Genomic DNA, 14548 nt, shown 5'->3' with positions numbered 1-14548 from the left:
GGCCCATCAACTCATTCTGCTGGCCACAGCGGGTGTCGAACTCCGGCCCTCAAGGGCCACTATCCTGCATGTTCCGGTGTATTACAGGGAGTTACGGACGTAATTGGTTCCACATCAGAGCCCTGAAGAGTAAAGTGGATTATATGTCCCTTTATTATACTACACTTCTGCAACAAATTATCACAGTGAAATGGTGATGAAATTCCGCCTTTTCACTGCTCAACAGGAGCTAAATTGTTATTAGTGAAGTCAGCCAAAGTGTGCCAACTAGCTTAGTTGGCATGCAGTCACGCCAGTGTGCACGTTTGGCTTTGTGGGCATTTTGTCATGTGGAAAGTTTGGCAAATTGTTCATTCAATCACTGTGTGAAAAGAGTCAGTGTCCAAAACTGCGATCAGGCCTGCCAACACTTGAGATTATGAGGTCATGCCAGCCTCCATTTAGATTTTCAATATCTGTTTATCGGTGGCGTGCTGTCAGGGCCTTCAAGGCCTTCTCTGCTGACCCAAACGCTATCGGAAGCATTGAGCCAAATTTACAACTTAGATGAATTTAATGTATAGTAAATGTTTGTTTTTGTTATTTTTTTGTCCAAGCAGACAAATGTTGCTGGCTATCTTTTGTTTCAACCTGAAAATGTATTATTTTTATTTTATTTTGGCACTTCAAGAGCAACATGTATGAGCACTACAGCTACCAGACATGTGAAGCAGACGTGCCAACCCCGAGTCAATCATGCTACACCAAGCTAATTAATTTGTCATTCATTCCCATGAGAACAAATAAACTATGTTGCCGGTTGCATACATAAGTTGGACAACTTATGCGCAGAGAACACTGACCATAGACTCTAATTAAAAGTTTAATATGCGCAGTCGGTCCTAAGGATATTGCTGAGGTAGGGAATTGAATTTCAGCCCCCGGTCAGTGCTGGATTTCACTTTCCTTTCTTTTCTTTGGTCCTTCCTCGGGTCTCCTGACGGCCTCACGGCTCTGGCTGGGTTCTGAAGTGTTCGGTTTAGGTGAACGGTATGGGATTTTTTAATAGGTTTTAGGTGAACTAATGAATACACACTCACACGCATGCACACACGCACAAACACTTACTCACCCACATACAAAATAAAAATTCATAAGAAAATATATATATATAAAAAAAAGAGAGCAATGATAATGACATGTCAAATCGGTAAAATTGCCGAATGAACAATACTGAGCTCAAAAAAAAATAAAAAAAAGATAAATATAAAGAATTTCAGACCTCGGAGTTACAATTAAATCCTCCCTCTGAGCCGAATTAGCTGAAGTCAGTTCTAGTTCAGGTTCTCGTGCCTGAGCCAAGTCAACCGAAGTCAGTTCTGTTCCCAGTCTCCCACAATCAGCCAGTCAAGTCTGCAGATGTTAAAAATGGCAGGACTCAGACACAAATCAACACTGTTGATTTCAAAGCAATTTTGAAGGTTTGCATCTAAGCTTAGACGCGCTTTATTAAATTGTTGCCTGCACTCACTGTGAAAGCAGACCTCACTTATTGACTGGTTTAAGAAAGGTGTTTGTTCTATCCCAGATAACATTGTGTTTAATTTTGGCTTTTTTTTTTATTGACATGCTTTTCATAATTCAAAGGTCATGGTACAGTATAATTCGGTTAAAATTGAAAACTGAACTCTATATTGCAATGTAACAACTGTAGATGTAACAAAGTGCTGTACATAAAAAAATAATTAAAATAATACAATCATTCACCATCTATTCTCTGAAATGCTTATCTTCCCGAGCCTTACTCACCTGACTTTTGACAATAATACAATCATAAATAACTAAAAAAGGTTTATTTCAAAGTAAAATATACAAGCTCCCTATGCCATATACAGCATACAGGAGGTTTCACACATCTTGTTGCACACTGTGTAAAAATACTACTATTACTACTAATAAAAGTATAATTAAAAAATCAAGTTACTAGTTAATAATGGTTTGACTGGATAGATCAATATTTATTTATAGCGCCCCAAGCGAAAATTCCACCAGTCACAACTGGTATTTATTAAGTTTCCTGATGAAACTATTTAAAATACATTCAACGATGTGATGAATGAAACTTTGTAACATTGGATTTGTTTCGAGAAGCGTGTCAAAGACTCAAAACATGTACATTTAGCGTAAGGTCTTCCTACATTCCAAGCGGGAGACTCGTTCGGTGGTCGCGCGAAGAAGTGACTGACATATATACATATACGTCACCATCGCGCAAAGCTCGCTGGGAAACGTAGTTTTCTTCGAAATGGAAATTTACAACGTATCGGACCAGAAGAGCCAGTGGAAATTTACTCGGCTTCCCTCCCCCTGTAATATGCAGAGCCATGTCTGCCGTTGCAGGATGTTTTGATGAAAGTCAACTGTTCTGCTGGCCTTGTTATCTCCCACTGACACTACATTTTTTTAATGATTAGATGACTGTCATGAAGATAGTCACATGTCACTTTATCACATGCACAATGACTGTATGAGGTTGTTATTTAAAATATATCATGTAAATAGTGGAATTTTCCACTAAAGGCAGAGTAATGTAGCAACCACATACAAAGATGACTCAATAACTTTGGCGTTGGTCAGTTTTGGGACAATAATATGAATGTCATGTTTCATCCTGGTGCATTAGTGTGCTTTTAAAATATGATACAGCCGGTAAAAAGGCCTTATTGCAACAATTCACGTTTTGTTTTAAAATGCAAATAAAACAATGACATGAAAACTCCCTTTTTATTTTATTGTTAAGACCCTGGGTGGGAATTCATTTATGGGACCAACCCACCATGCAATTTGAAAAACAAGTCCTTGCAAGAACATCAAACCCATCCATCCATTTTCTATAGCACTGGGATGCAAGTAAAACGTAGACCATCCCTAAAGGTGGGGTGCACCCTGGAATGGTTGTAGCCGGAATATTTTCACAAGTACAGGGAGAACTTGCAAAATCCACAGATGAAGGCAGTGCTTTGAACCCCCTGAATATCAGAACTGTGTAGCAGACATGCTAAACACTCAGGCAGTGATCCCACTATATAATCAAGTGTGCCGCAGGATTATTCAATTTCACTAAATTTGTAAGGTTGGGAAACACTTCACTAGGCCATGCTGCTAACATGTAACCCCAATGTATAGAAATAAACATATTGTTGAATCTAGAATGTTCTCCAGGCTTGATCCTTGAGTATTCGCTACCAAATCAGATCACAAGTTCTCTAATCACTCAGTTGCATGGGGAGTTCTAGTATTTTCCATGATTTTATCAAAGTCAAATTATTTTATGAAAATTCTAAGTGATAGAGGTGGTGGTATATGTATGTTACACGGTCTTTAGTTCGTTTTACAACCAATGTTTGTGCTAACCAATGTTAAAACACACACACACACACAAAATAAACAAGTGAGAGATGTTGCATTCAGGGGTGTGTCTTGGAGAGAAATGGGGAAGAAAATGCACTTGCCAAGTTCTAAAAACACAAGTGCTGAGATAACTGGTTTTGCCTTTAGTTATTATTTTTATTTTATTATTTATTTATTTGTTTGTTTTATTGTATTTTATTTGGGGGGGTTTACAGCCTGACGCGTCACGGGTGAGCCACACGTGTGGGGCGTGGCGGTAGAAATACGTCCGCTCGCTATAAGGAGAGGCAGCAGAGCAGCTTCGACTTGTACAAGACAAGCCCGTCATTCAGAAAACATCGCATCCAGAGAGACACAGAGGGACCACTTCTAACGGGGCAATGAAACGAGACAACCTGGGCTTCTCCTCCGCCTCTTCTTCATCTTGCTGTTGACTTGTGCATCCTCCTCTCCGGGGGGTGTTGCCGTTGCATAGCTGGCGCTAGCTTGAAAGGTATATGTTGTTTTGCTCATCACTATCAGCATATCCACCAATTTTACTTATGCGTGTGGATGCGTCTATATATTTTTATAAGATTTTTATTTTAAAAGACGCGTGATGAAAAATATTTGCTCGTAATGTAAAGCTTTAATTTCCTGTTTCGTGGTGCCTTCACGTGTCTTGTTAAATATCCAGAATTCGGACTACCCTATTCATTGTATATTTAATATATATATTTATGACATTAAAAATGCGTTGAGATGTCCGTTTTATTTATGTAAAGATACGGAGACTCGTGAGATACGCAGCAGGAGAAGACATGCGAGTGATAGCTCTAGACATTTCTCACCTACTACGCAGGTTGCCAAACTCAGGGGCCCAGAAACAAACTGCCTCGCGAGTCCCTTTTTTTTATTAGGGCACATTCATAATTTTACACAAAGAGAAGCCCGTTTACCCATACTCACTTTGACAAATGTTCACAGTTTTGTTGAAAATGCAATGTGTAGACTGGAGTTACTGCAAAAAAAGCCTTCTGTCACTCAATCTGTTCTCATAGGCAGCATGGTGCACTAGTGGTTAGCACATCAGCCTCACATCTCTGAGTTTCTGGTTTGGCATTCCTGCGTGCAGCCAAGACTTCTCATCTTGTATGATGATGACTACAAAAAAATGCTTTCAATGTATAGGCACATGTGGCTGTTAGAGAAAGTTCTCACTACACAGATTCCCAAATTTAGGAGCCCATAGCCAAAATGGGAGTCACTTTTTATTGCACCAGAGTAATAATTTGTCAATTTTTTTTTAAAATCATCTTTATTTTTTGATTCATTTGTTGCATAAATCAACCCATGGATTAGTGTTTAGCATGTCTGCCTCACAGTTAAAAGTTCTAGGAATTTCTCACCTTCTGCAGATGCCGAAATGGGTTGCAAGGTAATTGATTGGATTAGAGTAATTAATTAATTTTTTTTTAAAGCCTTTAAAAACAAAACAAAACAAAAAACTATTTTTATGCTTGACTCATTAATTTGCTGCCATAGGGCGGGACTAGTGGTTGGCATTTCTGCCCCACAATCTGAGGTTCTGCGTTCAAATCTCAACTACATTATAGGGCCATTTTTCTCCACTTCAAAATGTATGTTTAATGTGTATAATGTGTGTATGACTTAAAAAATACCTTTAATGTACACGAGTGACTCCACTACTTCTACAGAGGTTCCCAACTTAATGCTGCATTCACACCAAAACCGGTGGGAGGCGTTTCGGCGGCGCGTTTGCATTGTAGTCAAGGTACGTGGACCAGAACAAAAGTGCGTTGGGCGGCGCGCAGTACGCGTTTGGAGCGCTGGGACGCGGGGCGGCGCAGCGAAATCCGCACATTCCTGCCGAAAATCTGCACACTCGCATGTTCGCCAAATTTGAACTTTATTCACATTTCGCCTCGCGGTAGCCAATCGGCTTCGTGTACCGGCTACCTCACACACAGCGTCCTGTTGTCACCCCGAGCGCAACAACACGGCCAACCGGGACCGAATGGTGAGCAAGGAAGTAGCATACAAGTGCTGGTAAGTGTATTTACTTGCTGTTGAACTGTACCGAGGTAGCAGCAATGTTTTTCATCCATGTCAAAGTTATTTAGCATAACTGCCGGCCGCCGGATTGCCACTAAAAAAGCAGAAGTGCTATCACGTACCTCAAAAACCTCTCGCTGCTGGAGAAAATAGTACCCAGGAAGGAAGTGGAAGTAGTTGGCGATGGTAAAGTGTTCACCAAGGGACACGCCTCCTCCTCTCTGGCGTACGCAAATGCATGAATGAGGAAAAAAAACTCAAAAAAAGGAAGCTCGCCTTTCCGGTTTTGGTGTGAATGTAGCATAAAGGACCTGGAGCCAAAATAAGTCAATGAATAGTTAAATCTTTTTATTGATACATCGCTTGCATTGCATGTTTTTATCTTGTTGGCTGGTCAATGTGTATGTTATGGTAGTGCATGATGCTTAAAAAAGTTTGCGAGACCCTTTTAACAGGGTGACCTTTTATACAAATTGCTAAGTCAGTCCGTCACTTTGCACAGTGAATTTAAGCAGCATTGTTCCATCGCAGTTGCCTTGCAACCTTGCAAGCCTTTCTACGTGTGTCAGCTTTATTATGCACTGCAGGTAGCCAGGGAGAGGGTGAGGGAGTTGAGTCGCCATTAGAGAATAAAGTGTGGGCATATGCATTGTTGTACCACTAGGTCTAATCCCCAGGGTTTAGTTAATTGACTTCTGTCAGCTTTGTGCAGACTGGTTTTGGTGTCTTATTGCAGCAGAAAAACAATAATACCTGGCCCGTCTCCAGTTTCATTGCTCCTGCGGGGAGTTAGTTGCCTGACATTGTACATCCTGTCGCTAAAAGATAAGGGCAATACTAATTGATTGGTCAGCTGAACTTGAAGTTGGTCAGTTTTGTCTCGAGGTTAGTGCTAGATGTAGTTGGAAACCGTATGAACTTGTGTGAGCTGAGCTCTTTAAAAAAGAAAAAAGAAAAAGTGGAGCAATATTTTTAAAACTGTTCAGGAATACAAAACGATTCAGCCAGAAAAAAATGCCTCCGTGCATGGTATGTCAAATGAAATCCAATTAAATTCTCAAAACAGGCTAATGTAATGTAACCTATACAAACACTATTGCGTAAGATCTTTCAAAGTAGTCAATCCAAGTTCTTATTTTTTGGATAAAAATCAAACCAATTTTAAGTGATAAAGGGTTTTTTAGAACACCATTAAGTCAGTAATATAAATAAAAAATCATTCATTAATACTTTTTTTTCAAGGAATACATAGATTATTTTTCATAATATTCACACAGTCAAAGGTAAAAGAAAAAAAGAAAGTGCTTTGGTCTTACAAAAGTACATCCCCGACAATAATTCAATCAAAAAATTACTATGCTTCTTCGGTTCAGCTCTAACTTAAAAACTCAGTGGCTGTGACTGCTCTACACAACAATCTCTTCCTTTTTTTCCAATTTTAATGCTGCAGCCTGCAGGACACACAAGATGGCAAGCATGATAACTCAAGTTTACAACTTGATTAGAATATATCAGAAACAGATCCACTTGTGTCGTGACTTGGGAAAAGCAATTCTCATGTAATTTTTTGCTGATTAGTTTTTTTTTGTTTATAACCTTTGACTAAGATTGTTTTCTGAGGTTTCATCCTTTTTAATATAACATGCAGGTATACTTCACATTTTTTTTGGGCAAACGGGGCTCATTCAAGAACCGTTGCACATTTGTGTTTCCAGTTTGACTTCTTGATTGCTTACATAATGTTATTAAGATTCTTGACACGTTTACAGTGGCCGTGCTTAATCTGTTAGTTTTTCGCCCAAAAGATTAATCTGCGAAGACAGACCAATTTAAATGTTTTCCCCATGTTCACCTCACAATTTTCCACCACTTTTGAGAAAATGTGCATCTGCTGTCGATTTGTTTTGATATTAAAATGCCGAAGCTTATTTCATGTTTATATAAACGTTCAGCCTTTCCACCTTAAGTGCGATCTCTAATGAGGTGTTTTTCTTTGCCTTTGCTGTCTTGCAGGAACAAAAACTCAAAAAGTAGGATAACCTGAGTGCTGGTGGATAAGCCCATCCGAAGCACAGCTAGCGAATTTGACCTGACCGTGGATACTACAGCTTCCATCCAGACAGCAAACCAAAGCAGAGCATTTCTGCTGTTTTTGTTTTTGGTGTTAAATAACTGACACTGTTTCTATTTCTGGCAAGAATTTGTTATTTTCATGTCATCTGCGAAAATGGGTCCTGGAATGGAAACGGCCGACATTGCTGTGGTTGCGCTCTACTTCGTCCTAGTGCTGGTCATCGGCTTTTTCGCCATGTGGAAAGCCAACCGCAGCACTGTGAGTGGCTACTTCCTGGCCGGACGCTCCATGACGTGGATCGTGATCGGCGCCTCGCTCTTCGTGAGCAACATCGGCAGCGAGCATTTCATCGGACTGGCCGGGTCGGGAGCGGCGGGCGGCTTTGCTGTCGGCGCTTGGGAATTCAACGCCATTCTGCTTCTGCAGCTGCTCGGCTGGGTCTTCATTCCCGTGTACATCCACTCGGGTGTGTACACCATGCCCGAGTACTTGTCAAAACGCTACGGGGGAACTCGGCTGAAGGTCTACTTTGCTTTCCTGTCAATTCTCCTCTACATTTTCACCAAGCTGTCCGTGGACTTGTACGCCGGCGCTCTCTTCATCCAGGAGTCCCTCGGGTGGAACCTTTACCTGTCTATAGTCCTGCTCATTAGCATGACCGCCATACTCACCATCACCGGTGGGCTGGTGGCTGTTCTGTACACAGATGCCCTTCAGGCCGTGTTGATGATCAGTGGAGCGTTAACGTTAACCATCATCAGCCTCGTTAAAGTGGGTGGGCTGCAAGGTGTCAGAGCTAAGTACATGGAAGCTGTCCCCAATGTTACCGCCATCTTGGCCACGGGGAACTATACCTATTCTCCCTCCTGCCGTATCCAACCCAAACCCAACTCCCTGCGCATCCTCCATGGCCCCTTGGATGAAGACATCCCATGGCCGGGTTTCATTCTCGGCCAAACCACCGCCTCCATTTGGTACTGGTGCGCTGACCAGGTCATAGTTCAGAGAGTGCTCGCCGCGAAGAACATCGCTCACGCGAAATGCTCGACACTCATGGCGGGAATCCTTAAGATCCTTCCCATGTTTGTAATCGTCATCCCGGGCATGATCTCCCGCATCTTGTTCACAGACGATATCGCCTGCATCGGACCCGAGCACTGCATGGCCGTGTGCGGCTCCCACGCCGGCTGCTCCAACATCGCGTACCCGCGTCTGGTCATGGCCGTGATGCCCGTGGGACTGCGCGGCCTGATGATGGCGGTCATGATCGCCGCCCTGATGAGTGATCTGGACTCCATCTTCAACAGCGCCAGCACAATCTTCACCCTGGATATCTACCAAACCGTTCAAAAGAAGGCGTCCCAACGCGAACTGCTCATCGTGGGGCGCCTTTTTGTGGTGCTCATGGTGGCCATCAGTATCGCTTGGGTTCCCGTCATCATCGAGATGCAAGGCGGGCAGACGTACCTTTACATCCAGGAGGTTGCCGGCTATCTCACCCCGCCCATCGCCGCTCTCTTCCTGCTTGGCGTGTTCTGGAAGAGGTGTAATGAGACAGGGGCGTTCTGGGGAGGCATGACGGGTTTCACGCTGGGTACAATCCGACTGGTCTTGGCGTTTATGTACCGCCAGCCTCACTGCGACCAACCGGACACCCGACCTGCTTTCATCGTTCACGTCCACTACATGTACGTGGCAGCCGGTCTGTTCTGGATCTCGGGCTTTGTGGCCGTGGTGGTGAGTCTTCTCACACCTCCGCTGGATGAGCATCAAATCCGCACTACCACGGTGTGGGGACTTCGTCATGTTGAAAAGTTGCCTGACAACAAAAAGGACAGAGAGCTAATGAACACGCTGACTGAGAAGAACCTCTGCAGCGGCGACGCAAGCTTGCACAAAGGTTTGCCGCCAGATGTCAGAAAGGAAAGATGTCTGGACGGCGCCGATATCAAACTCCTGGTCCCGTCCACGGACCACGACCCGGCCACCCCCAGCGCAGAGCCGTCCCCCGCCAGCACCCCCGCGGACAGGTTCGCCAAACTGGACGAGGGAGAACGCCACGAGGCCAGCCGCTGCATTCGCCTGTTGGACTGGTTTTGCGGCTTCAAGGAGCCGTCGAAGGACGCTCAGCCCAGAGCGCCGCAGGACAACGCCAGGGTGATCGCGGAGATGCTGCACGAGCCCCCGCGAGTCAAACTGTTCCTCAACCTCGGCCTGCTGTTAGTCTGCTCCGTGGGCATCTTCATGTTTGTCGTTTTCTCGCTGTAGTCGATCGACCCTCGCAATCAGCTAACTGGTACCGACTGGTGGGGAGGCTTTCGCCAAGGTGGACGTCGCCGGCGTCGCAGGGGGGCCTGTTACAAACAGAGGAATTTATAAAGCTTTGAGAAGATCTGTCTGTAATATTTACAGTTGTCTTTTGTAGCATCTCTAACAGGGATCTAAGCTTATTCTAATCATTTTTTTTGGAATGATCAAAGCTTCCCCACCAACAAAATGTGCTCCTTTTCAAGACTTTTTCATGCTTATCTGGCACTTGCCTGTCCATTTTGTACAGAGCTTGTTGTTAATCCTGCACTCTGAATATCTTGTTGGCTATTGAGGATCATTTTACTCCAAATTAATTTGAATATTGGCCTTATTTGACATATGCACTCATCTTATTGTTGTTGTTTTTTTTGTATCGTGACAAATTTTGTGATTCATTTTTCTGTACTGTTGACTGTGACTGTAAGCTTAGTTACTCCTGTAGCATTTATGTGTTTTGTGGTAAGAGTTTATTTAAAATCATAGACCACGAGAAGTTGTGTTCTAAAGCTCATGCTTCTTAGATGTTAAATTTGAGGTGTGTCTGTTAATCTTTTTTTGTTTTGTTTTTGGGCCTGGACATACAATTAGCATACTTCATGAAATAAATCCTAACCAAGCCTCTCTTCTTTATGGGGGACCATTTTGACGTTTTGTCATTTAATCTTATAAAGCTTTGCCTTTTTACTGGTGACACAATTATTAAACACGAAGCACAAATTTGACAGATTGTTTAGTATGGTACTTAACCGTGTGTGTGTGTCGTTAAAATGTGTTATTTTCTGTTGTACTTTGATGTTAAATTTGAAAACCATAAAAAAAAAGTTTTTCATGCACTACTATAGCATAATAACAAAAACGATTTTGTATCCATCTATGTTTTATGCATATCTCATGTTACGTTCAAGAAGTGCGTCAAGTCTTGCATTTTATTAAAATGGATTATTTTGTAGTTGTGTCCGTCAAATAGCATTCTCAAGTGTATCTACTGTGTCCACATGTACGCACTGCACTGCTAAATGATTATTTTTTTGTTGTGCAAATGCAACTTTTGTATAACCTTTTACCAAATGTGTCTTAGTGTGAGTTTCTAGACTGGAAAAAAGTCAAGTAACAGACAAAAAAGTTTTCACACTCCAACTTGTGTGCTGTGTCATTAAATCCATCTGCTAAATCAGCTTTGTTGTGTCGTAGCTTTTCAGTTATCTCCATCTGAATAACTATTGGTCACTGTTGGATTGGGTTTAATTGAACAAGGTTCATTGTCTGTAGATACCAACAAAGAAAAACAACAACAAACCATGATGTATTTAATTGTGTTGTATCAATGTCGGGTGCGAATGATGGTAGATTGATTGTGACTGTTATAGTGATGATAACTGGGAAAGAGCTTTAAACATGTCATTTTTTAAAATTTGTTTTTATTTTTTAGAGAGAGATGCATTGTTATTTTTATGGAGTTTCTTTGAAGAGATTTTAAATAAAGGATTTTGTGGAAACAAAAAAAAACATGATTGCTGTTCTGAATAATTGAGCAATTGTTACAAATATGGTAGCCCATGTGTAATATCAGATTCTACAATCTTGTAAAAAAAAAAATGAAAAAAAGTTGAGTAATTGATTCATTTAATTAATTACTGTAAACCTCTGTAACATGCGCTGTTTGAAGAAGTCAACCCTAAAATTTTCTTTACAATAATATGTACTATGCATCCCTACTATTTTAAACACAGTATTCTGATTAATAAATATTACATTTGTGGAATATGAATTGAAGGGATACTTGACCATTTTCAGCAGTAACATTTGATTTGTCCAGAATTAATTTGATAGCTTTGTTAATTTTAATGTACAATTATTACCTTTAAAAACTTTAAGCAGCAAAATCCACCCACTTTTATCCATCTTAGGGGCGGCCATTGATTAAATGCACTAAAAAGTTAGATGATCACTGCAGATGTACTTTCTTTACCATGTATTTGTTCAAAGTACCTGGGAGCTAGCCTATTCTAGCTAAGCTGACATTAGGCGAAAAGCAGACTGGTCGCCTGCTGTAAATCACAATGTAACATTTAGAGACAAACACAACCCCTGCAGATTTTTTATGGATCATGTGGTCTGCAAAGCATGAGAAGACCAAGCATCTGTTTGTAGATATCCTTGAACAACTTCTAATTTGAACCAGATGAGACGACTTTCACCTGAGGGAAATAACTCATTTTGTTGCCATGCGACATCCAACGATATATTTAGTAGTTGTTTCGTTTCTGTTGCTTTTGACAAGGATTACAAAATGCCTTGGCGAGGTTTTATTAATCTGTTCAGTTGCAGAAGAGGATTGGCTGATTGCGCCAATCTTTACTCTGGATGCAGCCAGCCGAGAAGTCAAGTTTATGACCTCACTTGATCTATTAGAGATGCTGTACTTCTGCGTTTTTATGTTTGATACCATGAATTGGTTGTTTTCAGTCTTAAGGTGAGCATGATCTGTATTGGCATTTAAATGGTGACTAGTTATAACACTGTCCTGTGACTTATAGCAACAAATTCACCCAATGTAGCATGTGCTTTTTAAGGAACACAAGGAACATGTTATTTATAACGTGTTATTTTTATTTATTTATTTTTTGACACTTTAGCCCTCTCTTTTCCTGAAATAAAAAGCAGCAGTTACAGAGGATTTCAAACCACTTTTCCCCTCCTAAACCCTCCACTTCCTCATTTTCAGTGAGGAAGTCTTCAGTCTCGTCTTGCACGTGTTACTGTGACCGCATGATCCGTCACATTGGGCATCATTCTTAAAATCATGGGCTTATCAATATCATTCACATACTGTACATACAATTGAGAGGTAATAATGTGTCAGTATTATTTAGTGCATTTAACACATAGCTGTTAACTACAACTACAATAATAAATGTTAAACAATTACCTCATGATGCGCATGTGTGCATTTTATTGGATTTCATTATAGTGTGCTAGTGTATGTGATGTTTTGAATCAAGTGAATGTTGATACAAGAGGTATGCCTCAGTTGAAGGACAAATACAACTTTTAGGTGCATTTGGTATTCTAAAAAAAATATTGATTAGTAAGCATGTTACAACCTGTTAAATGGAACACAATTCATATGTTCCATTCTGAGATGATGGTTCACTGATGATATGTTCATTTTTAAAACAAAACATGCTATCAGACATAATTGAAACAATCCATGAAAACACACAAAACCCATTAATGGAGTTAATCCCACAAAATGAGCACCATTATTGGTCAAGTTGTTTCTTGCACATACATTGTGGTGTATAATATCGTAGATTGTTTGCATTGATTATCCCTTAATCCTCAAGGCATCCCACATTCAACAATGTACAAAGCCTTCTGCGAAACACAGAGGAGGCTCGATTATGTTCTGGGGCCGCTTCGCTACAGCCGACAAGTCGTGTCTTGAATGAAAGACCATCAAGACATTCAGTAGCAAAGTGTGCTTCCCAGTGTTAGAAAACTTGGTCTCAGCCACAGGCTAACTGGGCAAGGACCCCAACATTCACTGTAAAAATACATGTTGGCAATACAGTACATCAGACTGAGAACCTTGAATCTAGATTCTATTCAACATGCCTTATATAATCAGAATAGTATTTTCTATGCATGTTATATGTATTTTGTGGCCACAAATGGGCATTTATTTATGTGTTTATTTATTGCAATTTATTTATTTTACTATGTCATGTTTTGGATACTTGATCACTACTTGTATGTACTGTCAGTATACATGGTCAAATGCGTAGAAACAATCATTTACAGCTTGATGACATGAACTTGAACTCGCATGAGGACACATTTCGAGGTGTATTTTTCAAAATGTTGGCTGAGATGCATAACATTGTTTTGGAGAGGGTCAGAACACGTTCTCCGGCGTAAAAATATTATCGTCAACAATGCCCTATTGTAGCGCTACGCTTCTGTTTAATATCCCTCAGGAAGATAGGATGTGCTAGTATTCCCGCATGCAGTACTTTATCTTGTTTTGACGGACTTTCATTTTGACTCAATTCACTCAGCCCAGCACCTCTCCTACGCGTTTTAACCTCAGCCCTCCCTCTCTCTCTCTCTCTCTCTCTCTCTCTCTCTCTCTCTCTCTCTCGCTCTCGGACTCTGTGTCTCTCTCAAGAGGAAACCCCATGATATTGTCCTGGTGGAAAACTACTGGCATCCAGGGCCAAGCTTTGTTCATTGTCTCATGTTGGACGGGCCCAAAAACAAGTGTTTTTCTGTAACGAATGCAGCGAAAGGACTTCATGCTCTTGTACAATATCATTAGTCACGGTTTGTAATCAAGCAGTATAAACTTCATAAGAAGCATGGATAGAAGCAAAAACACCCAAAATGAGTGTGGCGATTGCTATCGGCTTACAAAGTAAACTCAAGGCGACACGTTTCCTTGCCTGAAGGCCCACTGAGTGACTTTTTCATCACAGGGGCTGCTGATCTTTCTGTTCATACATTCTGAGGCACTGCTTCCCGTCATGCCGCATTACCAATAAAATGGTTTATAAATTGATTGATAGATTGATGATTAAGATCGTGTTACCATTTGGGTTCAGGTCTGTGAACAAAAGTGGGAGACCACATTTAGTGGCTTCTTTTGCATGGCGTGGTTTTGAATCAAAACAGCAACAGGATGACGGTGGTTAAAATGGCAAATAACTCCTCATACAG

The 14548-nt window shown here is 41.2% G+C and overlaps 2 protein-coding genes across 3 annotated transcripts in view; both read left to right on the top strand.

Annotated features, from left to right (window-relative positions):
- Window positions 1-3734: 3734 nt before the first annotated feature.
- slc5a3b (solute carrier family 5 member 3b) lies at window positions 3735-11003 on the top strand. 2 transcript variants are annotated; one of them, XM_077580928.1, is made up of 2 exons: window positions 3735-3883; window positions 7644-11003. In XM_077580928.1, the coding sequence occupies exon 2, from the start codon at window positions 7658-7660 to the stop codon at window positions 9785-9787; it is 2130 nt and encodes a 709-aa protein (XP_077437054.1). In that variant the 5' UTR covers window positions 3735-3883; window positions 7644-7657; the 3' UTR covers window positions 9788-11003. The 2 variants fall into 2 exon arrangements, with proteins under 2 accessions (XP_077437054.1, XP_077437053.1); XM_077580927.1 differs by having other exon boundaries at window positions 3737-3883; window positions 7459-11003.
- Window positions 3736-14548, top strand: part of casq2 (calsequestrin 2) — a 28210-nt gene continuing 17397 nt past the window's right edge. The window contains exon 1 of the mRNA XM_077580929.1: window positions 3736-3883. The gene's annotated coding sequence lies outside the window, so the exon portion shown is untranslated. The remainder of the gene's footprint in view (window positions 3884-14548) is intronic.

This window comes from Vanacampus margaritifer, chromosome 11 (genome assembly GCF_051991255.1).
Source record: "Vanacampus margaritifer isolate UIUO_Vmar chromosome 11, RoL_Vmar_1.0, whole genome shotgun sequence".
Taxonomy (NCBI): Eukaryota; Metazoa; Chordata; class Actinopteri; order Syngnathiformes; family Syngnathidae; genus Vanacampus; species Vanacampus margaritifer.
Note: the sequence above shows the minus strand (reverse complement) of the source record. Positions and strands in the feature narration are given on the sequence as shown.

Bases quoted from the DNA above. Each gene is read 5' to 3' on its own strand.
- slc5a3b (XM_077580928.1), top strand. From the start codon at position 7,658: ATGTCATCTGCGAAAATGGGTCCTGGAATGGAAACGGCCGACATTGCT.